This window comes from Pseudorasbora parva, chromosome 17 (genome assembly GCF_024679245.1).
Source record: "Pseudorasbora parva isolate DD20220531a chromosome 17, ASM2467924v1, whole genome shotgun sequence".
NCBI lineage: Eukaryota > Metazoa > Chordata > Actinopteri > Cypriniformes > Gobionidae > Pseudorasbora > Pseudorasbora parva.
Window position 1 is genome coordinate 28,018,911 of NC_090188.1, and position 27,093 is coordinate 28,046,003.

The 27,093-nt window shown below is 39.2% G+C and overlaps 2 protein-coding genes across 6 annotated transcripts in view; both read right to left on the reverse strand.

Moving 5' to 3' along the window:
• Nucleotides 1-56: 56 nt before the first annotated feature.
• sav1 (salvador family WW domain containing protein 1) lies at nucleotides 57-12,307 on the reverse strand. Of its 3 annotated transcripts, none has more exons than XM_067420848.1 (6): nucleotides 12,200-12,307; nucleotides 11,550-11,782; nucleotides 10,206-10,670; nucleotides 5,910-6,180; nucleotides 5,671-5,820; nucleotides 57-1,093 (listed from the first exon to the last, which is right to left on the reverse strand). In XM_067420848.1, exons 2-6 carry the CDS (start codon nucleotides 11,641-11,643, stop codon nucleotides 880-882), a joined length of 1,194 nt encoding a protein of 397 aa, XP_067276949.1. In that variant the 5' UTR covers nucleotides 11,644-11,782; nucleotides 12,200-12,307; the 3' UTR covers nucleotides 57-879. The 3 variants fall into 3 exon arrangements, with proteins under 3 accessions (XP_067276949.1, XP_067276948.1, XP_067276947.1); XM_067420847.1 differs by having other exon boundaries at nucleotides 12,169-12,284; XM_067420846.1 differs by lacking the exon at nucleotides 12,200-12,307 and having other exon boundaries at nucleotides 11,550-11,976.
• A 353-nt stretch (nucleotides 12,308-12,660) lies between these two features.
• nin (ninein (GSK3B interacting protein)) overlaps nucleotides 12,661-27,093 on the reverse strand; it is a 35,587-nt gene continuing 21,154 nt past the window's right edge. Inside the window, exons 19-27 of one of the 3 annotated variants that reach the window (XM_067421133.1) lie at nucleotides 25,602-25,653; nucleotides 23,429-23,560; nucleotides 23,222-23,299; nucleotides 22,987-23,133; nucleotides 22,726-22,893; nucleotides 22,525-22,650; nucleotides 17,666-17,761; nucleotides 16,230-16,343; nucleotides 12,661-14,254 (exon numbers count right to left, since the gene is read on the reverse strand). In XM_067421133.1, the coding sequence (XP_067277234.1) occupies nucleotides 14,039-14,254; nucleotides 16,230-16,343; nucleotides 17,666-17,761; nucleotides 22,525-22,650; nucleotides 22,726-22,893; nucleotides 22,987-23,133; nucleotides 23,222-23,299; nucleotides 23,429-23,560; nucleotides 25,602-25,653 (1,129 nt within the window). In that variant the 3' untranslated portion in view covers nucleotides 12,661-14,038. Of the gene's footprint in view, nucleotides 14,255-16,229; nucleotides 16,347-17,665; nucleotides 17,762-22,524; nucleotides 22,651-22,725; nucleotides 22,894-22,986; nucleotides 23,134-23,221; nucleotides 23,300-23,428; nucleotides 23,561-25,601; nucleotides 25,654-27,093 lie in introns of all 3 variants that reach the window. The other 2 variants (XM_067421132.1, XM_067421131.1) reach the window with 2 other exon arrangements.

Genomic DNA, 27,093 nt, shown 5'->3' on the forward strand with positions numbered 1-27,093 from the left:
AATTAATAGGGACAATAACTTTGAATATAGGTGAAAAAAGTATTTTCACAATCATATGCACAATACAAGGTCCTGGTTTATTTAGTGTTGCTGCTCAAAATAGTTTTTAACAAACATCAATATAACTGAAAAATAAAAGCAATAAGCTCAAAAACCCAAGTGCCATAGGCACAATCACTTCTTCCAAAGTGACGATTCAGCCTGAAAGTTTCATCTTTAAATATAAAAGCAAATTCCTTAAAGGAATCCACCCAAATCTTAAAGGATGAACCTCACAGAAATGTTCAAGTAATATTTCACCCCAAAAATCACAAGAAAGAAAAAATGGTGTATATTTTACTGAAAATGAAGCACCTTGAAGCTCTCATTACTTTAATGCAAGTAATATTGATTGTTGACATGTAAATTGCAAAACCTTTATTTTAGGCTGATGTTATTAATCCTAAAACAAGCTTTATTTTCTTCACAAACTATAATTCCTTTTTTTCTTTTCAATTTTGGGGTAAAATGTGAACTGGATGCATTTTTCATGAGATTCCTCCTAAAAGCAAGACTACCATTGCGCAGAGTCTGATAAAACATCGAGAACTGATAGTTATGATTGTCCGTAGAGAAAATGCCATGAGAAAGGAGCGAGTCCTGACATGCGCAAACACATTCACAACACACAGTCAAAACCAAAGCAGACTCATAACACACACACAGCCGTATAATGGCTGATAATCTATATAGGAGTAATAGTGTAAAGTTTCCAACATGCTTTGTGTGGCGTCTCTCTTTGGGCGTTTATATTTGGAGCTGTTTGAGGAAGTAAATGAAAGTCTGCATCAGCAACTAAAGCACTGATAACACTGGACTTTGGGTGTGTCTCACATAGAGTCACATGTTTGGAGGGAAGTTTTTGGCTGGCTGTTGGGCATACCACTGCTGCCGCTGCTTGCGTGTGTCAAGTTCGGTGAGCAGCGCTTGTCGATATGCTTCATAAGATTTAACAATGCACTCCAGCTCCTTCATGAAGAGCAGCTTCAACATCCCCTGATACGTGTCCAGATCCATTAACTGGAAGAGTTCCCACTTTAGGATGTGGTCATACCTGAGACAACACAAACACACACTAATATGACTGAAGGTTAATCACACTGGCCTTTACCAGACGACAGGTTTACAGCCTCTGATGGCTTCCAGGAAGCAGCCAAAGAAAAACTTTATAGCCAGATATCTTCTGGCTGATGTCCCTGCTGGAAACCCTGGTCAGTCTGGTATCTTGGTTGGTTTTAGAAGGGTTTTGAATACTTTCCAGCTGATCAGACTGGAAAAGCATTTAAATCAGCTTAAGACCAGCTTGGTCAGACTGGGAGACCATCTTACTACCTGCCAAGACCAGCTTTTTAAATAGGGTTTTTATCTTTTATCATTAATCAAGCTTTCAAGATACGCTTTGGATGCTTAAAGGTAGGGCAAGCAATATCGGACAGGATAGCAATATAAACACTGATCAGGCATAACATCATGACCTAATATAGTGTTGGGCCCCCTTTTGCTGCCAAAGCAGCCCTGAACCGTTGAGACATGGACTCCACTAGACCCCTGAAAGTGTGCTTTGGTATCTGGCACCAAGATGTTAGCAGCAGATCCTTTAAGTCTTGTAAGTTGCAAGGCGGGCCTTCATGGATCTAACTTGTTTGTTCAGCACATCCCACAGATGCTTGATTGGATTGAGATCTGGGTAATTTGGAGGCCAAGTCAACACCTCAATTTTTTTTTTCTTCAAAGTTTGAGGAGCAAAACGTTGTTGTGCTCCTCAAACCATTCCTGAACCATTTTTTCAATGTGGCAGGGAACATTATCCTGCTGAAAGTGGCCACAGCTACCAGGGAATACTGTTTGCATGAAAGAGTGTACATGGTCTTCAGCAATGCTTAGGTAGGTTGTACGTGTCAAAGTAACATCTACATGGATGGCCCAAATTTTCCCAGCAGAACATTTCCCAAAGCATCACACGGCCTCTGTCGGCTTGCCTTCTTCCCATAGTGCATCCTGGTGCCATGTGTTCCCCAAGTAAGCTACGCACACGCACCCGGCCATCCACCGAATGTAAAAGAAAGCATAAATCACCAGACCAGGTAACCTTCTTTCATTGCTCCATGGTCCAGTTCTGATGCTCATGTGTTGGTGCTTTTGGTGGTGGACAGGGGTCAGCGGCTATGCAGCCCCATTTTTCCTTTTCTAACACATCAACTTTGAGGACAAAATGTTCACTCGATGCCTAATACATTCCACCCACTAACAGGTGCCGTGATGAAGAGGTAATCAGTGTTATTTAGGTCACCAGTCATAATGTTATGCCTGATTGATGTGATATAAATAAATATATTAGAGGAAGTTAACTTTTTATTTATCATTATGATGGACACAATATAAAAGGTAAGATCATGACTAAAAATCATTTTGTTAAAGGACTAAATAAACCTAGGGGTAATTAACAGATGGTTACAGAGTAGATCGTTCTCTGGGATGCGTTTTCATGAAAATCGAATGTAAAAGAGTTTTATCTCTAAAAACAGATTAGCTTATAGCGCTTGTCTATGGGGCACAGGGTAGACACAGGGTGGTAAAATTAAATCGCTAGTTAATACCACTAATAAGGCTCAAAATAGCCTCAAAACCGAAGCATTGAGAACTTTGTAAGTGTACAAACAGTTTAATAAGAAGATATTTTATAAAGACAGTGCATTACGCGCTCACGGACAGGCGCCATCTTGGAACCGATCCACGAGCGCTGTTCTAAGTGAGCTGGTCGATAAGAATTAAGTTTGTGAAATGTAATAACATGGACATTTTTATTTATTTATTTTCTCTGTTGTGTTCAGTGTTTTCTTCCGGAAACAACGGACCATATGAGATTCCAAGTCACAGTTCATCACTTAGAACAGCGCTCGTGGCTCGACGAGTCGAGACTGTTTTCCAAGATGGTGCCTGTCCGTGAACTGTAATGCACTGTGTTTATAAAGTACCTTCTTATTAAACTGTTTGTATGCTTCGGTACACGTAGGGACCCTCATTATGCTACTGTGTTAGTGTGAGGCTATTTTTAGCCTTGTTAGTGGTATTAACTAGCGATTTAATTTCACTACCCTGTGCCCCATAGACTAGTGTTATAAGCTAATCTGTTTTTAGAGATAAAACTCTTTACATTCGATTTCCATGAAAACGCATCCCAGAGAACGATCTACTCAGTAACCATCTGTTAATTACACCTAGGTTCATTTCTCACCGGAGTTGTCCTTTAAGGGAAATACAGCTAAAATAAAATATTTTTATCAGATTAAAAACGTAAATTTAGAAGTTCAAGCAGTACTAAAATTGCAAAAACTTAAGTAAATATAAAGCTAAAAAGACATACTTATACAAAAGCACACAACAAAATTACTAAAATTAAAATAATGCCAATTCCAAATACTAATAAATACTAAAATAAAAATACTAAAATAACACTGCATATTACGTAAAATTTGTATTAAATATGAGACTCAAAACACAAATATGTTATAACAATGACTAGAAGTCATGTTTGAAGCCCCCTAAAAAAATGTAAAATAGCTTATATACAGAGGTGTACACCTGTGACTGCACATCAGTTGAATTAAATAATAATGCAATCAGTTCAGAGCCGTTGAAAAACCGAGTAGCGACATGCTTTGATTTTGCCGCCATGTGGTCACATGGTTCATGGAGCTCTCTATAATTCCCATTAACAACTCGTGCTGTCAATCTGTTTGAATGGGTTTAAGTAGGATAGGCAGTCGGTTTACTATATTTGCAGCAATGTGCATTGATAACCATGCTGATGATATTTACAGTAGCATTTTTTTTACTGGGGAGTGGCAACATTAATATGTTTTTCCTGAGTTAAAACCTTGGGTATTCCTTAGTTGGGGCACACTTATACTCCTTGGCAGTCAAAAGTAATCAAAAATCTTAAGTTTACATTTTTATCAATTAAATAAATGTACTATATTTTAGTTCAATAAAACTTATTTAATATTTTAAGGAGATTTTTTTTGGTAGGCTACTAAATAATATTGTGCAATAATACAAAAAAAAATCTTATGTTTGTTGTTTATCTTAGAAATTAGTGTAGTATACGGTTAAAATAGAGTAAAGGTTTTAAAATTCCAATGCAAATAGGCAAATTTGAGGCATCTGTGACTGGAAAAATAATATTCATATGTAATGCCATAGTTAAACCACTAGATGCCTGTAATATGGCTCTAATATAAATACATGCATATGGCTCTAGTCTAGTATTGCCGGTCATAGCAACTTGCTTATTTTTTAGGTGTTGCATTTGAATATATATTTAGACATTATCCACATCAGATTTTTATTTAAATTCAAAAATGTGAATTACTCATATCCTAGTCACATAAGCATACACAACCAGTGAATATTAATCAATGTAAGCAAATCCAAGAAAGATGTTTAAAACAGTGTAAAAAAACCAAGGTGACCAATTGCATTTAACAAAACTCTTTATTATAATATATCCTTGAATTAGCAGTCTTCATAGAAACTCATTCAAACTCATACATGGAGAGAAAGATTGCAGAAAGACTAAAAGCTGTTAAAAATATGATGACCAGCAAATAGTTATGGTAGCTATCGAAGTGTTGCTCAAGTCATCTAACTGCCGTTGTAGTCTAACTATCTATAGACCTTATTCACAGCAACGCCATCGTTGATCATAGAATGAAAGCAAGGCTGTGAAAGGTAGACATGCATCTCTTGAGCAGGTTGTAGTGTTATTTAATGTGTTTTTGGGATGATCTGCTGATGAAACACTGCAAAAATATCTTTCCAAGGAAATTCAGTAGACAAAAAACAAAAAAACTCCAGACAACATAAGCTGTGGAAAATTATGAGTGATGTCAGAGCTTTTTACAGAGGCTCGGCAAGTCTAACCCTCACAGCTTCGCTTTCATACCTGTCAAGGCACTGCTCCGAATAAAACTATTATCTAACGATAAACGCGATACGATCCCAGAGAGATTCAACTAAAGGCCAATTCACACAGTACAGACAGACGCAGACCAATGACGGCATTCATCACATCACACCACCTCACTTCTCAGACATTCTAGTTTCAATTCAGCATGTTCCATCGGAAAAAACAAGCTCTAACAGACATCAGCAGACTCTGTTACAGGTAATACGCTAATCCGACAAAACGTCTGATGCCATCTGTCGGTGCAGTGTGAATTGGCCTTAACGCGTTAAAATGTCAAAAGATGCAGTAATTTTATCAACTTACCAGCAAGTGTGCTTGAGAAACTTTTAAATGAATGGGGTTCAATGCTGGTTCTATTCAGTGTTTGGAATGAGTTACTTCCGCATTCCTCAATTTCTATGTAAATCTATGGGAGTGTTGCAACTCTGCCTTTCAACAGCTCTGAACAAGTGGTAAAGTTGTTTGGCGGCCGTAAACAATCTACAGTTATATCATGCCTACACTGGACACATACAGCATGGCATGATACTTCAAAATAAAAGCACTACACTGAAGCGGCCATTTGTGATGCAGATTGGAGTGTATGTGACAGTTTTCTGTTTGGTGTTAGATTGCTGCCCCTCAGGGTTTGGCTTGTCTGTGACTATGGCTGTGAAACTTACTTTAGTGGGGCTCTGGCATACACCTGCAGCCAGTCTGGGATCTCGGCTGTGTGATACGGGTTTGCTGGCACCAGTACGGGCTGGTTGCGTTCTGGTGGGCGGGGCTGATAGGTGACTGGCGGGGGAGGGGGCTGGTCATAACGTGGAACACTGAGATGAAAGCAGAGGTCGCATGTGTATTTTGGATATAAAGTGGCACCAAACAGTCTCAGAATAAACTGGAACATCTTGACACTCACCTGGGAGCGCAGGGGTGTCTGTATTGGGCACGTTTGTTTATGTGGTCAACATAGTACACTCCAAACTCAGCTGACTCCACCCTCTCCCAGCCCGGCGGAAGCCCCTCCCTCTCCAGCGGGTGGCTCCAATGAGTTGTGTTTGTATTGTGATCGATGTAATATTTCCGGCCTCGAATCGTCCAATCAACAGTCCAGCCAGGAGGAAGAGCCACCTCCTCCCCACTCATCGTCGTCAAATTACCCACCGACTTTGCTGGCACACGGCCGATTGCTAGAAAAACACATAGACAGTGAAGTATTACTGATCTGTATGCAGTAAATGTTTATTAGAACCCAAAGGTTGTGGAGAAAGAGAAAAAGAAAGAGAGATGTTGAGAAAACAACAAGTCTCAGCTGCAGGGTCAAGTATAAAACAACAGCTCCCAGAAGACTACGAAAAGTTCAGCACAAAGAAAACATACTCTCTCTCTCTCTCTCTCTCTCTCACACACACACACACACACACACACACACACACACACACACACACACACACACACACACACACACACACACACACACACACACACACACACACACACACACACACACACACACACACACACACACACACACACACACACACACACACACAGGGTGAAGAAAAGGGCAACCAAGAAAAATCCACATTTCTATCAGTCTCACACACAATGAGAAATACTGCACCAGAGTGATAGTCGAGAAAGTGTGTGTGTTGAGTACAAGTGTGTGTAGAAAAGTAGGGATGGCAAAAATACTGAATATTGACATACTTCAAATTTACTGACAATATAAATAGTGATCGACCGATACAGTTTTTTTTTATAACCGATACCGATTATTTGGATGTTTATGTGCCGATAATTGATATATAGAACCAATATTTATGTATTGCCTTATTTCTGTTTTTTATAATTACAGCAACAGCACTGAACTGAGCTTTTTAAACACTGTAATTTTTGCAGTTTCACTCCCTTACATACAGAACAAAAGACATTTACATCAATAAATAGTCTGAAAAAAATGCATTTTTTTTAAATACAGTGCAAAGTCTTTTAAACATTAATGCTGTTTCACCTTTTTATTTATACAGCTATATTAACAACAGGCAAAATACATTTATAAAGTCTAATGTTTTCAAGTGGAGAACATAAATAAAAAAGAGATGAGTGAGTCTATCAACTCCCCATAACTATGAACATAAATATAAGCATTCATTTTAAACTTCAGTTTTAAAAAGTGTGTTTTTTAGACTAAAGAGTGAATATTCTCTGCAATATGCAAACGTAATAGCTATGATATATTCGCAGGTTTGTTTATTTTTCTTACAGAGTCAATCTCATCTAGTACGGTATCAAAATTAATGTTTGTGTCAAGCCTATGAAATGCTGATGACATAGCGCTGTTTTTATCTCTGCGTTTAACTTACATGTCTCACGGAGATAGGTATTAAAGTTCCCGTTCTTCGCGATTCCATCTTTCAAACTTTAGTTAGTGTGTCATGTTGCTGTTAGAGCATAAATAATACCTGTAAAATTATAAAGCTCAAAGTTCAATGCCAAGCGAGATATTTTATTTAACAGAAGTTCCCTTTCAAAGCCTACAGCGAACGGCCGGTTTGGACTACAGCCCTGCACTTCCTTGCTTGAATGACGTCACTAGAACCGTTTGTTAACTAACCATCCGCCCACAAGTACACGCAAAATAGGGGGCGTGGTCTTGTTGCTCTCCCACGTGGAGAAGAGCGCGCATTCAGGGACCTTTCCGGGCAAAGTGCGCTAAGCTGCTGTCCAATCACAACCCGGGAAGAGCTGGCCCAATCAGAACTCATTACGTATTTCTGAAGGAGGGACTTCATAGAACAAGGAAATCATCAGGCCGTTTTTAGGACAGAGGAAACAGCGCTGTATAGATAAGTAAATTGTGTGAAAAATACTGTGTTTTTTTACACGCGAAACATGAACTTATGTTATATTGCACACTGTAAACATAATAAAAGCTTCGAAAACACGCGAAGAACGGGACCTTTAAAGAGAAATATAATTCAAAGATTGAAATTTGAAACTTCCACATTCCACATTGGGTGTTTGGAATGTATGATGAAGTCAGTGTCCGGTTTCACATCCCTTGCTGTCAATCTCAGCTGTCAATCATGAAGTCACACCCCCATTTTATAGCATCAAATAACTAACTAAAACCAAACTTATTTAAATAAAAAAGGAACCCTTTAAATCACATCAGCATGATAAAAGCGACCTAGAATGACAGAAACCATCTTTGGAAAAAATATATTTCAAGTGTAATTTGATTGTTTAGTTTGTGTCTAGTCCCATTTGTTTACATGGTGAGTGCAACACTCCCATAAAATGAAATGAAAAATGAAATGAGGCATTTTTATAGCACTTTACTATGCACTACTGTACCCAAAGCTTATGATTATATGATTGATATTATTTTTAAAGCGCTTGCATTATTTGCATTAAATTGTGTAGAGATGCACCGATCTGATAATCAGTATCGGTATCGGCTCCGATCTGCCATTATTTGCCAGATTGGGTATCGGACAGACAGGGCCAATCCAAATTTGATACTGTGTGATACAAATTTGATACTTTGCATCGATATGCGGAGCCTGATTCGACCACCGATGTCACGGTCGAATCTTCGCGGGTGTTATGAAACGAGGATCATACCATTTTGGCAATATGGGGGTGCTCAATATTTTAAAGACGCGGCGCAGAGCATCCGGTGTGCGTCCCCTTTAAGGGCGCGGAGCTTTGCACCGCGCCTTTAAAATTCGAACACTTTCAATGAGTGTACACACACGGCAGCATTCAGAGCCTGTCCACGGCTACTCAGGAAGTTGTTTAAAATCCTGCCGCACCACAGAGTGCTTTATCAAGGTTTTATAATAAATTTATATTATATTTCCCTCAAGTCGTCAATGTTAACCCTGTGCTAAAAGATACACTCATCGTGCAGCTCGTCTGTCAGTCAATTCAAAATTGAGCTCGCGTGTATATAATGTGCGCGTCAGGTGGCGGTGTGAGATCCTGAGGCGCGGGGCTGAGCTTTGCGTCCTTCACCCCCTTTAGGCACAATCGGCTTAAGAACGTGCATGTAAATGCACTCAAAGTGTTCTTTTCCTCTCCATGCAGGGAATTTTTTTTTTTTTTTAATGAAAATGTTCTTTTATACATTTGTGTGATGTTCTGTAATTCGATCACGGCTTTAACATGTTATGAGAAAATGGTTTATGAATGTTTATCCACCACATTACCTTTTAGGCTATTTAAACCTAAATAAGAAAGTCATTGTCAGTCCGTCTGTCAGTTAGCAGGTAGTTTTGGTCGCTTTATTAAAAGTTGTTGCTGTGTGCAGTGTGCTAAGGAAAATAAAAATAGTTTTACCCTCCTGCTGACAAGTGTCATGCCCCTCCCAACCCATTCACACACACATAGATGATTCGACTATTAGTCGACTATAGAGAGATTCGACAATTCTGATTTGAATTATTAAATCCTTAGTCGAGGACAGCCCTAATATTTACTTGTTTTTCATGAATATATTTTGTGTAACATTTTACCAGATTTAAAGCTACACTTATTCACTTTTGTAGTTTCCTTGATTTTCCCCCCACTAAATGTTTAGATTTTATACAATTATTGTGCACTTGTGATTTTGTAACTTTTGCTGCTGAATTATTCACTAATCTAATTTATTCACCATCTATAGTAGTAGGCTATTTTTGTCAGATTGTGATTTTTTTTAATTAATTAATTTATTTTTTCTTTATAATGAAGTCTGTATTTAGTTGATTGTGTTTAACTCAAAAAAGAGTGATTATCACTTCAACACACCGAGGTTTAGAAATTCTACAAAGCATTGGTATCGGATCGGTTTATTAACGGTATTGACCAATACTCAGAATTTTTGGTATCGGATCGGTTCTGAAAAAATAATATCGGTACATCCCTAGTTACCGCTCAATGATAACACATTTAACACACAATTAATTCAAAATCCTTAACATGTTAAAATATTTTAATGAGCTTTATGACCTATACTGCATCCAGCCACCTCAAAATGCTTTGGCTTCACTTTTCAGGATGCGTGCTTCACACCCGGTCTCATACAGTCAACTGCATATGGTCTCATAAATAGATCGTTTATGGCAATGTATTTATAGTAAAGAGTGACAGTCATGTTTATTATTTTATAAGAAGTCTATTATAAAGCATGAGAGTGTCAATGCACACAGGATGATATGTTTCTCACCTGGGGGTGGGCGACTGTGTGGCTGGGGCGTCTGGGGCTGTCCTGGGTTTCGTGGGTAGTTGAGTTCATTGTGCTCATAGTACCTGTAGCTCTCATTAAAGTGTTCTGGCCTGTGGGCTCGCCTGGGTTGGTTATTGTAGTATGGCTCTGGAGGATAGTAATATGGGCCAGCATCTCCATTTTCTGTGACCGACCCAGCATCACTGATGTAGGACGGCGAGGAAGGGGAGTAATCGCGATGAAGGTGTGGTGGGGCAGAAAGCCTATGACTCTCCCTACGGGATATTTCAAGGGCGGTCCGTGGAGGTGCGTTGCGCAGGAAACTCTTGGGCACGCTAACGTCCCCTACAGAACCTGAGGAATATGGACCTGGTCCTGCACCAGACACCCCGGCCGGAACTGGCTCCACTAACGGGGGCTCTCGCCGAAGAAATGTTGGATGCCGGATAAACGAGGGCATTAAATCTAAGAATAAAACATGCGAGAACAAAAGAGAAACCTTGGGTAAGTGGATCAAAACATACTCAACAATATTTAATTAATAAAGAATGCTTAAAAGTAATTATCATACAATTTTATATCCATTTTCAGAAATTAAAAAAATGCTGAAGGGATACATAATTAAGTTGCTCCAGAAGTGCACAAATTGGAAAATCTCTTAATTAGATGTCTTGCCTTTTAAGTCCTCAAAGCAAGTTATCATCTATAATATTAAAGTTCAACTACTTATATTTCAGATAAGAAGATTAAAAAAAAAAAAAAAAAAAAGCATATTATATAATTAAATTATTTACTGGACTTCAATTATTTTCCCATGTCCCCAGAGCAGTACTTTAAATGTCACACTTGTGGCTAATGTGGAATGTTTATACTGACCGTTTTTGTGTGTCCCTTGACATACTGTTCCATACATACACATACTTTGACTTAGAACATTAATAATCAAGATAATAGTTATCCAAAAACAACAAAACAGCTCTCCCTTGTAATTCTGCACCTCCCTATTAAAAGTGTGATTTTTAAGAGATGTGCACATACTATCATGTGAAATAACACATTTAATATGCAGATGGCACATTATCTTTAATAGACGTCTAGGATGATAGTGTGTATCTTGTCAGTCAATTGTTTAGGTAACAGAATTAAAGTCATAAAACTTGACTTGTATTTGAAAGCCTTAATTCATTGACAATGAAACAGCTAGGCACTTGATAGGTAGGTTTCATTTTCAAAAGTTCAAAATAGTCAAAAAAGGAACAGAATGACCACATTACATCAAAATGCAGATTTATTTGTGGATATTGTTAGGCATATTGACTGAAAGTTAACGTTAACGTTACTCACTTCTCAGAAGCGGGGAAGTTTCTTTCTTCACATATTTGCCCTGAACTTCGGCTGGCTTGGACGCTTCGTTTTTACTCTTCTTTCTGGAGAGCATCGTTAATCCGAATCGATTGTGGACCGGTTAGACTTCGGTTTCATCCTGAAATCCGGATCGAGAATCTCACTGACACGCAGAACCGAGACCATTTCGGAGCGTAGCCCGATAGCTAATTTCGAGTCATCATGGCTACAGTCTGAAAACATACACACAAAAACACACGAGTTTGCATTAAGTGAACGTTTCGCTGTTTTCAGTGTTTAATCGAACATTACGAATATTTTTCGAAGACTAATTAGCGCTCCCCGCGCGCACTGTCCAAATTACGCCCAGAGAAAAGCGCACGAAAACTTTTACCAGCTGAACGTGTCCACCCAACCCAACCCTCAGCATCTCCTTCTGATCCCAGATCAGCTCTCCCAGGATACCTCCCCCGCTACCTGATCTCAGATCAGCTGTTTGGATCCATAACTTCCAACTGCCTGATTCCAGATCAGTTCTGACATTATTTTCAGATTAGTGTGTCCCAAAAAGAGCTTATATTATAAACGTATTAAAAAGAGTATCCGTTCAACTACGCACACAATCATGTTTATAAGCATTTTTGCACAACGTGGAAGTCTCTTTAACCGCTCCTTCACCCGATCCTAGATCAACTCTATCTGATCGCTCACTCCCCGCAGCACTGATCCCAGATCTGACCTTCCCCGAACCATGTCCTTAGAGCTGCAATGCATTGTGGGAAATATTTTACTCTCGAACTTCTTTTCTTTCACACTTTTATGGCTTTGCAGGACAGATGTGATGGTTCATTCAACACATTATATTTAATATAAAGTTAAGTAGGCACTTTACACGAATAAAGGGTCCGAATATAAGCTGCTTAATTTATGTCTATATAAAAACGGAATAAAACCCTGATTTGGGTCACATTCATTTTTTTTTCTAAAGAGAAAAAAACCTGTATGCTTTCAAAAGGAAAACACATCCCCACTTTTCCTAAAACTATTTTTTATTTATTTATTTATTTTTTACGAAAAATAATGTTTTATGTCTTTACATTCAAGTGTTATACAATTAACACGTAAAAGTAAGTTACTGTCATTTTCATAACAAATAGTGGTAAAGCTTATTTACTTCACCAAAGGCTGTTACAATGCTAAAAACATAAGGACACATAATTCAAAGCAATTTCAAAATGTTTAAAGCCTGTCATTTTCTGTGCATTCCCCCCACCCAAACCATCAAAGCTTGTAAACTGCACTCGTTGAGAGACGCCTGAAATGAAACTTCATAACCAGCAATTTTCCTCTCCACACACAAATTATACAGTGGTCACCAAGAGGCTGAAGTCTCCAAGCTCCGAGTTTCTTTAAATCCACATAAATATTTTAATAGATTCCCTATTATTCATATTCACAGTGCTCATAATGCATGGTTACAGTTCATAAATGAAAAATAGGTACACAAAATAAATATACAGCAAAAAGTACTGCTGCAACTAAAGTAACATTATGGGATTTCTTTTTAAAAAATGTTTTGGTGCACATTCTCAAGTGAAGAGGTTTATATTAACTAAACAATCCCAAAGACATAAAATGTGCTATAACAAACAGAAATAAGCAGTGAATAAACAGTGTGGCATTTGTCCTTTAATTTCCTTCTCTGAGACAGGGAATCACTGACCTTGTTTGCATTTCACTGAAAACTATGTAATGATAGGCGACTGCGAGCGTGCGTGCGTGTGTGTACACTAGGGCCTCAGCTATTGGACAAGGTCCTCTTGGTCTAAGGAATTTATCCATTCCTTAAGACAACCTTTCAATTACAGACTCACCAATATTACAGTACAGATAAGTCAAAAGACTATAAAATGCAAACAAAATAAGAGCAATGAAAATATTTTCATGCCTACATGTAAAAAAAATAAAATAATAATATATATATGAAATTTTATTTTTTTGCAGCTCCTCTCTTCTGTCTTTTATTAGCACTGTTTAGCTGCTGCTTCCATGAAGCTCCTCCTTCTAAAAAGCAATGTGCCAAATGTGCTCTGATTGGTCAGCTGGACTAGTGTGTTGTGATTGGTCAACCCCTTCAAAAATGTTGCAGGAGTTTATAGACCTCACTCCCTTTTTTTTGTGCAAATGCCTTGGGCGGGAATACTTTAAATGAGGAATATTGTGACATGTTCATTCCTGGATAAAAACTGAAGACTGCAATTGAGATGGAATTCCTTTAAAGGAATGGTTCACAGAAAAAAATTAAGTGGTATGGCACAGGGGAAAGTTTTCAGTCGATAAATACTTTGATTTCAGTCAATTACACAAAGCTGGTGTATGGCTTCCGAGACTTGGAATATAGTGCACCCGTCATACGGACTGCCTGCATTATTGTGCTTATTGTAGCTTGACTGTTTGGAATGGCTTATATGACCAAAATTGTGTGTAAATCAGGAGCGTGTAAAGTGGTAAGGCGCAGGGGTCAAAGGGGAAGGGCCGAGGTCACGGACAATCTTGTTGAGGCTAGAAATTTTCTCTTCTAGCAAAAAGTTCTTCTTCTCTGCTACTTTCTGACGCTGTTCTGTCTTCTCCAAGGCTTTGAGCAGCTGAGCATTCTCCACATACAGGTCTTTGATTAACACGTCTGATTCACTGTTCCTGGTCAACTACAGACACAGAAAGAATAGAACGGTTCATTTTTGGATAAAGAGTAAAATCAGGGTTCCTACGCAATTTTCATTTCAAAATTCCATACTTTTCCAGACTCAAATTTCCAGACTTCCCTACAGATTTTTCCAACCATATTTAACTTGTTCTGATAAATTGTTCTAAAATTCAACAGCTAACAGGTACGTTACATTCTAAAGGTTTAATATTGGCATTTTTGCCTTTTATTAGGATAGGAAAGTAGCTAGACAGGAAGTAAGTCCATGAGGCAGGACTTACATAAAATAACCTATATGAACCTATATACAGTGCCTTGCGAAAGTATTCGGTCCCTTGAACTTTGCAACCTTTTGCCACATTTCAGGCTTCAAACATAAAGATATGAAACTGTAATTTTTTTGTGAAGAATCAACAACAAGTGGGACACAATCATGAAGTGGAATGAAATTTATTGGATATGTCAAACTTTGTTAACAAATCAAAAACTGAAAAATTGGGCGTGCAAAATTATACGGCCCCCTTAAATTAACCCTTTGTAGCTCCACCCTTTGCTGCGATTACAACTGTAAGTCGCTTGGGGTGTGTCTCTATCAGTTCTGCACATCGAGAGACTGAAATGTTTGCCCGTTCCTCCTGCAGAACAGCTGGAGCTCAGTGAGATTGGATGGAGAGCGTTTGTGAACAGCAGTTTTCAGTTCTTTCCACAGATTCTCGATTGGATTCAGGTCTGGACTTTGACTTGGCCATTCTAACACCTGGATATGTTTATTTTTAACCATTCCATTGCAGATTTTACTTTATGTTTTGAATCATTGTCTTGTTGGAATACAAATCTCCGTTCCAGTCTCAGGTCTTTTGCAACACTTTTTATGGATATCTTTAAGAAATGGCTTTCTTCTTGCCACTCTTCCAGAAAGGCCAAATTTGTGCAGTATACGACTGATTATTGTCCTTTGGACAGAGTCTTCCTCCTCAGCTGTAGATCTCTGCTGTTCATCCAGAGTGATCATGGGCCTCTTGGCTGCATCTCTGATCAGTCTTCTCCTTGTATGAGCTGAAAGTTTAGAGGGACAGCCAGGTCTTGGTAGATTTGCAGTAATCTGATACTCCTTCCATTTAAATATTATAGCTCCTTGGGATGTTTAAAGCTTGAGAAATGTTTTGTATCCAAATCCGGCTTTAAACTTCTCCACAACAGTATCTGGGACCTGCCTGGTGTGTTCCTTGTTCTTCATGATGCTCTCTGCGCTTTAAACGGACCTCTGAGACTATCACAGTGCAGGTGCATTTATTCGGAGACTTGATTACACACAGGTGGATTCTCTTTATCATCATTAGTCATTCAGGTCAACATTGGATCATTCAGAGATCCTCACTGAACTTCTGGAGAGAGTTTGCTGCACTGAAAGTAAAGGGGCCAAATAATTTTGCACGCCCAATTTTTCAGTTTTTGATTTGTTAAAAAAGTTTGAAATATCCAATAAATTTCGTTCCACTTCATGATTGTGTCCCACTTGTTGTTGATTCTTCACAAAAAATTACAGTTTCATATCATTATGTTTGAAGCCTGAAATGTGGCAAAAGGTCACAAAGTTCAAGGGGGCCGAATACTTTCGCAAGGCACTGTAGCTAACCTATTGAAAGCGTATGACTATATTTATATGTTACATAAAACTTTTAGACCTAATCTTTTTTTTACTGTCTATGTGGTAGATTGATCCAAATGGAATGAAATTTTTTTTTTGTATATATTATATACATTTAGAAATTCTTAATTTTATATTTATAAAATGAAACAGGGACAATAGTCTGGAAACATAAATATTTTTCCATACTCCGATTTATTTTTTCCATACTTTTCCAGACCTGGAAATTAATCAAATCAAATTCCATACTTTTCCAAAACCCGTAGGAACCCTGTAAAATGCATTCATTATCCAGAATGTCAAAGAGCATGTCTGTGCATTTCTGTACCTGTTCTTTCAGCTGAGACACTTTCTCTTGTAGCAACAGTTTGAGGTTTCTGAGCGCGAGCTCAACTTCTCTCATTCTCTCCTCCATCTGTAGAAGCGCCACCTCCCGCTCGTCCTGCTGGGCATACAGATCAAGTCAGAGGTCATTACTCAAATTAAGATGGTCAATTGTCAGCTAGAAATCCTTCGCCTGAGTTTGGATGGATGGATGGATGGATGGACGTCACTTAAAAGTATGAAAACTATTTTTTGTAATATTGTAAAATGTATGTAAAATTAGGGACATGTAAAGAGGTCACAGAGAATCAAGAGTAAAAAAAAAAAACTTAAATTAAACACTACGCAAAATATTTCACCTAATATTTTATTTGTTCTCACTTTTATATAAAATAAAAACACATTCAAACAAATAAGGGACATAAAACATTTAAACACAGTAAAACATTTAACATAATTCAACTAATAAAATAAATTAAATCAATAAATAAACATCATTCATAAATTATAAATGCCAAAATGTTCAGTAAAACATGTAGAGGTAGATAAAGTGAGTCTTCATTAAATAAAATAAATACATTTAAAAGCTGGATTTATCTCAAAACAATCATTCATTACAGCTGAAGTACTATATCCTGTTAAAACTGAAGCCATAATAGTGGGAAAAAAACAGCTTTTTCAAATGCTTAAAAAGCTTACATTCAGAAACACAAATTGTACTGCCCTTGACGGTCATAAAATGTAAAAATTGTACCAGATATATGTGTGATATATCACCGGAATCACAGAGAAGCCAGCACGCAGTCAAGAGCATATGCAGTATGATGCCACCTAGTGGCAGATGTTAATACTCTTTCTAAATCAGACAGAGGAGATTGGCCTGAACAACTCAAACAAGAAGAATAAAATCTGTCTGGAAGGGTAAGTGATTAGGTCACACTGAGTAAAAGTTAGAGTCCAAATGGGAGGTGATGCCACAGGTTGCCCCTCTCCTATGTCTGTTAGTGATGTCACAGCTCTTATACCTGCAGAGAAACATACACAAAGTGCTATATACACACACGTCTCATAGCCACACGCAACTTAGCTACAAACTCACAAGCATATAAGGCCATTAATAAAGACACACCAAGAGGGTCATTCGACATTGTTCATTTAAATGACCAATGGCGCTCTAACACTGCTGCTAAATAGAAACCAGACCCAGTGCTGCCCACATGCTTCTTAAAAAGTGTGAATACAATGGATAATACGTTTTTTTTCAAGAACAACACAAACAGTCACCAGACGAGCCCAATTCACCAAAGAAAACCTGAAACTTCAGAGACCAGACACACACTAAATATTCCCCAGAAAGTGCTGCATAATACATGCACCGTGACAGAGTATGCACTGCCCCCGGGAGAAATCTCACGCTGAGTGTTTAGGTGAGAGTGTTACCTGCATGTTGAAGTCTGGGCCGTCACTATGGTGCTGTCCTCTCTGTTCCCCTGGCAACTGTAGAGGAGATAAAGGCAAGACTGCAGACAGATGAGCCTGAAACAACAGGGAATCAGTGTGTTATTATGAGGAAATATTTGTGCACATGATAGGGGTGTTAAATACACGCATCAAGTCAACTATTTACTATTACATGTGTATAGTGTATAATACATACTGTATATAAACCGATCAGGCATAACTTTATGACCACTGACTGGTGAAGTGAATACCACTGATTATCTATTCATCACAGCACCTGTTGTTAGGCAGCAAGTGAACATTTTGTCCTTAAAGTTGATGTGTTAGAAGCAGGAAAAATGGGAAAGTGTAAGGATTTGAGCTAGACCAGTGGTTTTCAAACCATTCTCCCTCATTTATCACACCTGATTCAACTCATCAGCTTGTTAGTACAGACGGCAAAAAATAAATTGGGTGCGTCTGATAAGGGAGAATGAGCAGGGCTGGTGTGCCTCCAGGAGAGGTTTGAAATCACTGGGCAAGATGACTGGGTCAGAGCATCTCCTTTTTCAGCAGGATAATGTGCCAAAAAGCAAAAATGGTTCAGGAATGGTTTAAGGAGCACAACAACGAGTTCCAAGTCCGATCCATGGAGGCCCCACCTCGCAACTTACAGGACTTAAATTATCTGCTGCTAACATCTTGGTGCCAAATACCACAGCACAACTTCAGGGGTCTAGTGGATTCCATGCCTCGACGGGTCAGGGCTGTTTTGGCAGCAAAAGGGGGACCAACTAACCTGGATGCAAGCCGAACTCAGCCCCGCCCACAAAATGTTTAGGTCAGGCAGTTCGGTCTGGACTTGATCCATAGAGGAGTGATTATGCCCGAACAGAAACTGTTCGGACCAATGAAATCATCAGGGCGGGCTTTAGATGACGACAGACAGATGATAAACAGTAACGTAATCATAAACATCATCAAAGGCGCTTGGATTATAAATAAACGGAGAGCTTGTTTGTATATGCATTCACCGTCACTATTTCTCTCTGAAATGATGACCATGTTGGTAAGTACTCTGTGTATCCTTGAAATCTTTTTTTTTTACAACACCGGCAAAGATCGTTTGTTCCAGCATGCGTGCAGAAAGGGTTGCCAAATTTTTACAACAAAAACCGCCAACTACTAGCCCTAAACAATAGCTTATCGGAAAAAAAAAAACCTTGCGTTTGGAGGGTAAAATGTGTGTTATTTTGGCAAGGTTGCCTGCTAAAATTCGTATTCATGGGTCTATATATCGCATAATAGTTGCTTCAACCCACAGACATGGAAAATAACCTGCAGAAAAAAAACACAGACTTGACAACACAGTGCAGTTAAGCTCTGTTGACTTGTGAAAACTAACGTAATGCGTCGCTTCGTTGCTCTGATTGGTTGTAGGTCTATCCAATTGATATCTTTCCTGGTCGGTTGAAACACCCCCCATAATCACAGCCCAATGGAGCAGTATCAAACTCATTTTCTGACTAGAATTGAGTATGACGATGTCAGGCTAGGGACCAACACAGTATTAGGTCATAATATTATGCCTGCTTATGTATGCATGTATGCATGTATCCATGTATGTACAGTAAGGAAAATAAGTATTTGAACACCCTGCTATTGTGCAAGTTCTCCCACTTAGAAATCATGGAGGGGTCTGAAATTGTCATCGTAGGTGCATGTCCACATACAACTATTTAATTGTATGATACAGCTGCAAATAAGTATTTGAACAACTGAGAAAATCAATGTTAATATTTGGTACAGTAGCCTTTGTTTGCAATTACAGAGGTCAAACATTTCCTGTAGCTTTTCACCAGGTTTGCAGCACACACTGCAGGAGGGATTTTGGCCCACTCCTCCACACAGATCTTCTCTAGATCAGTCAGGTTTCTGGCCTGTCGCTGAAAACACGGAGTTTGAGCTCCCTCCAAAGATTCTCTATTGGGTTTATGTCTGGAGACTGGCTAGGCCACGTCAGAACCTTGATATGCTTCTTATAGAGCCACTCCTTGGTTATCCTGGCTGTGGAATTTGGGTCATTGTCATGTTTGAAGACCCAGCCTCGACCCATCTTCAATGCTCCAACTGAGAAAAGGAGGTTGTTCCCCAAAATCTTGCAATACATTGCCCCGGTCATCCTCTCCTTAATGCAGTGCAGTCGCTCCGCTGTACCACCCCCATGCTTCACAGTAGGGATGGTGTTCTTGGGATGGTACTTATCATTCTTCTTCCTCCATTCTTCTCATCTGACCACTTCTCCCATGACTCCTCTGGATCATCCAAATGGTCATTGGCAAACTTAAGACGGGCCTGGACATGTGCTGGTTTAAGCAGGGGGAACCTTCCGTGCCATGCATTATTTCAAACCATGACGTCTTGGTGTATTACCGACAGTAACCTTGGAAACGATGGTCTCAGCTCTTTCCAGGTCATTGACCAGCTCCTCCCGTGTAGTTCTGGGCTGATGTCTGACCTTTCCTAGGATCATTGAGACCCCACGAGGTGAGATCTTGCATAGAGCCGCAGTCCAAGAGAGATTGACAGTCATGTCTAGCTTCTCCATTTTCTAATGATTGCTCCAACAGTGGACCTTTTTTCACACCAAAGCCCCGTTTCCACCAAAATTACCCGGAACAATTTGTACCAGGAACTTTTTTACAGGAACTTTTCTCCCCCCCAGACCTGCAGCTGTCTGCGTTTCGACCGCGATAAAGTTCCGAGAAGATTAGGCAAATTAGTCCGGTGATGTAGGACTGCACGCGACTGCTCCTCCAAATCAGTGAAGGACATGTAATCATTTTTAAGTGTACCGATTGAAAGGACTGTTTACATGAGACGTTATCTAAACCGATCTGATGTTTACATGTGATGACTTTCAATCGCAATCATTTTGTCACATGCAGTTTGTCTGCCGCATCAAAAATGTCGCCGCTGTTTTCTCCAGCAGCTGAATGTGTTTACAGTAGCCATAGCAACTCTTAACGGCCACCAGGACTAATACAGTATTATTTATATCTATTTGTTGTAAAGTGTAATAATCATCCCAGAGAAAAAAATCTTCTGTCAGGCGCAGTTAAAGTAAAAACTGCCCGGGGCAATATACGTTGTGTCATTACTCCAACATTATCTTCATAACTCACGAAATAAAAAGTTTACCCCTCAGAAAAATGTACTTTCCTCTCTTGTCAACATGAGCGCGGCGCGCGCCGTGACGCCGTCACGTCATGTAAGGACACACACTTAAAAGTAATCGGTCAGGTCGTTTAAATGGTGAAAAAAAATTAATAACGAGTATGGAAGAGATTCAAGCTGTGCTGCTTTTGCTGGTTATGTATAGGTTTACGAGGTAATTAACCACGACAGAAAAGAGCACTAATATGCAGATTCAGCAGCATGCAGCATATTCAGAAAGCTTGTAAAGCTAGATTTAAAATGACAATATATTATTATCAGCTATTACGGACATTGAACGTGAGATGGCTGAGACGACTGCGCGCCACCAGACAGAGAGCAAGACTGATATTTATTGAACGCAGAACGAACCTCGCAAAAGACTTTTAAAAATGCCTGTTGAACTTAAAAATGCTGCGTGAGCTCAACCAATCAGCATGTTCAGCACCCAAGTCCCGCCCTCGAAAGTTCCTGAACTTTGAAAAAGTACTACCTCGCGAGCAGGGCCGTTTGGAGGGGGAAATATTTACCCGGAACTTCATTTATACCCTGGTTCCTGCGGTCTAAACACACGAAGTACCACCCAAAGTTCCTAGTTCCTGGGTAAAGTTCCTGTGGTGGAAACGGGGCTCAAGCTGCTTGGCAATGTCCCCATAGCCCTTTCCAGCCTTGTGGAGGTTTACAATTTTGTCTCTAATGTCTTTGGACAACTCTTTGGTCTTGGCCATGTTAGCAGTTGGAATCTTACTGATTATATGGAGTGGACAGGTGTCTTTATGCAGCTAACGACCTCAAACAGGTGCATCTAATTTAGGATAATAAATGGAGCGGAGGTGGACAATTTAAAGGCAGACTAACTGGTCTTTAAGGGTCAGAATTCTAGCGGATAGACAGGTGTTCAAATACTTTTCTGGATTTTAAAAAAAATATCTCTCACATTGGACATGCACCTACGATGACAATTTCAGACCCCTCCATGATTTCCAAGAGACCTTGCAAAATAGCAGGGTGTTCAAATACTTATTTTCCTCACTGTATGTATGCATGCATGCATACTTTTTTTGCTCTTAAAGATGACAATGACTAGAGATGCAATAGTTTTGGTTTTGATTTAGGCTATGACAATTATGAAAACATGATGCCACAATCCATTCCTTTCCTTTAAAGCTGTGTGCTGGTGCCCTTCCTACATCCAAAAAGGTCAAAACACTCCTGCCAGGCTTGCTCAATACAAAAAAAGAGAGATAAAAGCTTATTGAACTGCGGAAAAAACGCTGTTCCCCAGGCAGATTTCTCTGAGTGTGATTCAAGATGGAGTGAAACACAGACAAGTATAGTCTACATTGAGCTTTGAATAGGAACCAAAAATTAAACAGACAAATACATACCAAAAAAGTCAAAATACCCATCTTGGCAAGTTTTCACTTAAATGTTAACTTATAACTTAAAAGTTGGTTATGTCTTAAGTGAACATAAATGTTGGGCAAGTAATCAAATTCTTGTCAGTTTATTAGATCTGTGCATTTGGTTTTAAAGTGACAGCAGCCTAAAAAATATAGCTTCATTGTACAATAAAGTGTGTGTATTGTGTTGTGTGTGTGTGTGTGTGTGTGTGTGTGTGTATAAAACACAATGTGTATAACCTTGTTCCGTGTTGATAGCAGCTGTGTGTGCAGAGCCTCCAGTTCACGTTTAAAAGCAGATTTTTCTTGATCTGCACTTTTCGCGAGACCTCTCTGTTTCACACTTAATGCCTCCAGATGGTGGATCTAAAAAAAGAACATCATCATCATGCTTGCACACATCCTATGGCTGGTAGAGGTGTTTAGCAAACATGTTCTGACCTGCTCCTTTGACGTCTGCAGTTCTGAGCTCATCTCATTCATCTGCCTCTTGAGTTGTTGGTTCTCCTCAGTTAGTGAGGCATGCTCTGCCTCCATCAGCCCAGAAAGCTCCGCCCACACACGCCTCCCCTGCTGCTGACCAGCAGACGCAACAGAGACCTCCAACAACTGATGTGGAGAACGAGGAGGAAGAGGAAATGAGAGTTGTTACAGTGTCTCCATTTATTTGAAATGACAGAATCTCCCATCCTCGATACTCACCTTCTCATTGGCATATTGCACTTGTTTATGCAAAGAAATCACTTCCTGTTTAAGGGAATCTCTTTCTTGCTGTGTAATGCATAGGTCAGATTTGAGACGGGCATTCTGCTGAGTGAGTGTTTGTAAAGAGGACTCCAGTGACATGACCTGGAGGAGACCAGGAAACATTTGTAAGGTAAAGTGTGAGTGAAAAGGGGCAACGAGAGGAACTTTTTATTGTGCTTCATTTTTTTACCTGTTCTATCCACCGATTGAGTTCTGATCTAAGCAGTTCCTTTTCTGTTCTGGAAACAATTTCCTCCCGATCACAAAACTGGAAGCAGGCGTGTATGTATGCATACAGAATGAGAGGGGCATGGAGAAAAAATATTAATATTATGAATGTTTCTATCACTCGAACTCTGGGCATATTACTATTAAGTTTACACATTTAAAACCATACCCCATTCTTCTCATTGGTTGTGCTGTCATGTTGACGAATCACTTCTTGGAGCGCATGTCGAAGCACATGATCTGCATTCTCCTGAAATATATTCTCCTCCAACTGCTGCCCTAGACGACGAGGCTCTGAGAGCTGAAGAAAAAGACATAAAGAGTGTGTTTGTGTGTAGATATTTACTTATGGGGTGAGGAATTAAGAAATAACTTTCCCTTGAGCCTTTGATATATATATAAAAGGTCATGGTAATATAAGAATATCCTGTAAGTTTTAGAGCTGAAAACTTCTTTGCTAGTAAAAGAAAAGCTTTCATAGACACCAGGTTCAGAAAACGAGGCTCTCAAATCAATGACGTATAAGAAGGGTGAAACGCCGCCTCTGTGTGTACGCTGCTTCTGTAGCCCCGCCCACCAACTCGTGAAGCTAAACTGATCGTGTTACCGAGCAATAAACATGCCGAAAATAGCAGGATAATCGTCTGCAAACAAGACAGGTCGACACAGGATTTGCAGACATATTGAGATTAAAACAATGCTGTTCCTTCTATACTGGATCCGACAGGAATGGTGCAACACACTCATGTGAGTAAAACTTTAACTTAAAAAAAAAAATGCAATAGTATTGCATTGTTACAGATCGACTATGTTTACGTGTCTAACAGAAAATATCTTAGTATGCTGTCACAGGCTGGAGAATCCCTTATTTGTTGATTCATTGTGATTCGGGTTCAGAACAGATCAGATGTTATGGGCCAGGGGGCTCGCAAAGTCCAACTTCCCAGGGCTATGTGTTTTCCAGGCCAAAATGTAAGCACGTCGGCAGGCCGGTAAATCTTAAAGGGATACTTCACCGCTTTTTTATATTAAACTGTTATTCCCTTAACTAAAACAAGTTGATACATACCCCTCTCATCTCGCCCACTAAGCCCAGTTCATTCACTATGGTACCAAACAGAGATCAAGTTAGGAACAATCAAACACCTCCACGTTTTCCCTGTTTCACTGCATTTACATAGGGAAAACGTAGAGGTGTTTGGTCACTTCTAACTTGATCTATGTTTGGTACCATAGTGAATGAACTGGGCTTAGTGGGCTAAGCTAAATGCTATCAGAATATCATAGTGCGTCAGAGCGATTAAGAGCACACTAAGATGAGAGAGGTATGTATCAACTCGTTTTAGTTAAGGGAATAACAGTTTAATATGAAAAAGCGGTGAAGTATCACTTTAAATAGGGAAAACAATTTTTTGATCTGTATTGTTAATGTTCACTCGATATTTGAAGAGTGTGCGCCTGATTGTGTGTGTGCAGTTTGCGCTTATCCACTGATCTGGCGGACAAGTAATAAAAAAGCAAATCATTCGCTGGAGGATGAGAGGTAAATCATTGTGTTTGTTAGATAAATACGTTTAGAGAGCCCTGTCAGATAATTATTCCGGTTTCCGCTTTCAAAACAATCCCTTTCGTGAACGGACAAGGAAATTGAAGCTCATTTACGCCGTTTACTTTCAAGTCTTCAGTGCGGCACGCCCATCAAAACCCAGCGTTCGGGAGAGCGCCTCAAAACCAGTGTAGAAAATAGCCTATTACTTATTAGTTATGATGTTTTTGAATGTAAAAACCACACAAACTTTATTAGTTGACCTATAAATTAACAGTATAAAAAAAACGAAAAAAGCCAGTTTATGACACCTTTAAGAAGGCGGTGAGAGGTATCCTTGCTCTCACCCTCTCTTTAATCAAATTGAGCCCTTGAAATCAGGAAGGCGGTACAGAACCGCTCTTGCAAACAAAAATGTGTTTGAGAGGGCTTTCCTTCCGAATGTCATACAAATTCTCAACTCCGCAAGTGACTGATAGATTATATGGATGTGACATGAACTGTACTTTTATATTTATATGTATTGTGAATCTGTCTGTGCTTTTATTAATATTGCCCGTTTAATTGTTTTATGTGTATGTGAGCCAGAGACAAATTTCCACCTCAGAGGACAATAAAGAAATACAAATACAAAGACATGGAAAGCTCATTACATGATGTTTAAACACTTCTGTGCTTTTAAATATACACTGTTAAAACAAATGGCAACTTATAAGAAAAATTTCTATCATTGCATGTAACTCTATATAACATATCCATACAATGTAACTTTCTGAGTAATGAAGTTAAATCTCACCTGTCTCCTGAGAGCTTGTGCCGATCTTTTCCCTTGCTTCATGTTTTGTAATCTAGAGAAAGATATGTCACTCAACAGTTCTTATATGAATGCACCGATTGCAATTTTTTTTCCACATTTTTTCTTTTTTTCAAGTGTGACCTGCCAAATCCAATTTTCATTCTAAGATTTTTTTTTAATTTAAAATTTTTAAAATTTTAATTTCATAAAAAAGGGGAAAAAAGAGAAAAAAGTCAGTAATACAATAAGAACAAATTGCAAACAACAGCACAAATAAATGCAACAGAATATTAATTAAACATGACTAAATTTTTCATGTAGGTCTAACAGTAAAAAAAACTACAGAAATTAAAAGTAAACAAAAATAAAATAACAGATTAAAGGTCCCGTTCTTCACGATTCCAACTTTCAAACTTTAGTTAGTGTGTCATGTTGCTGTTAGAACATAAATAATACCTGTAAAATTATAAAGCTCAAAGTTCAATGCCAAGCGAGATATTTTATTTAACAGAAGTTCCCTTTCGAAGCCTACAGCGAACGGCCGGTTTGGACTACAGCAGTAAGTGCAGGGATGTAACGACGTCACTAGAACTGTTTTTTGACAAACCCTCCGCCCACAAGTACACGCAAAAAAGGGGCCGTGGTCTTGTTGCTCTCCCACGTGGAGAAGAGCGCGCATTCAGCGCTTTCATCTCCCCGTTATGGTAAGAGGCGGGACCTTTCCGGGAAAGTGCGCTAAGCTGCTGTCCAATCACAACACGGGAAGCGCTGGCCCAATCAGAACTCGTTACGTGTTTCTGAAGGAGGGACTTCATAGAACAAGGAAATCATCAGGCCGTTTTTAGGACAGAGGAAACAGCGCTGATAAGTAAATTGTGTGAAAAATACTTTTTTTACACGTGAAACATGAACTCATGTTATATTGCACACTGTAAACATAATCAAAGCTTCGAAAACACGCGAAGAACGGGACCTTTAATGCTTAAAATTACAATTAAAAAAATTATCAGTCATTCAGAACATTCTAAATCCCATATGTGGGTCCGTACTCTCAGGGGCATAGAAATAAAAATCCCATGTGGGCCCGCTCAAAAGGTTAATAGAGATGGGGACAAAAAATGTAACATTTCCTCCCGTTTGCCGCGCCCCACTTGTCATGTCTCTATCATGTCTGTCGCGCCCCACTTGTCATGTCTCTATCATGTTTGTCACGCCCCACTTGTCATGTCTCTATCATGTTTGTCGCGCCCCACTTGTCATGTCTCTATCATGTTTGTCGTGACCCACACGTTGAGAAACACTGCTCTATGTAGTGTCGTGTAGCAGCCACAGGATGGCAGCGACAGGAGACTGAGATGAGACCTGAACTTGAGCAACAGGGTGAACTCATTCAGCTCTGGTCTTGTGATGAAAAAGTAGAGACGATTGTAGACGAAAATTAAGAGAGATTTTATCTTAGTTTTTATTTTGTGCAAAACATTTGAATCTCGTC

What these genes read in the sequence shown, in the direction of transcription:
- sav1 (XM_067420848.1), bottom strand. Translation starts at nt 11,643, where the DNA reads ATGCTCTCCAGAAAGAAGAGTAAAAACGAAGCGTCCAAGCCAGCCGAA. An exon ending in ACACAGTCGCCCACCCCCAG is followed by an intron (nt 6,181 to 10,205) that starts GTGAGAAACATA and finishes GTGTTTTTCTAG; the next exon opens with CAATCGGCCGTGTGCCAGCA. An exon ending in AGACACCCCTGCGCTCCCAG is followed by an intron (nt 5,821 to 5,909) that starts GTGAGTGTCAAG and finishes CTTTCATCTCAG; the next exon opens with TGTTCCACGTTATGACCAGC.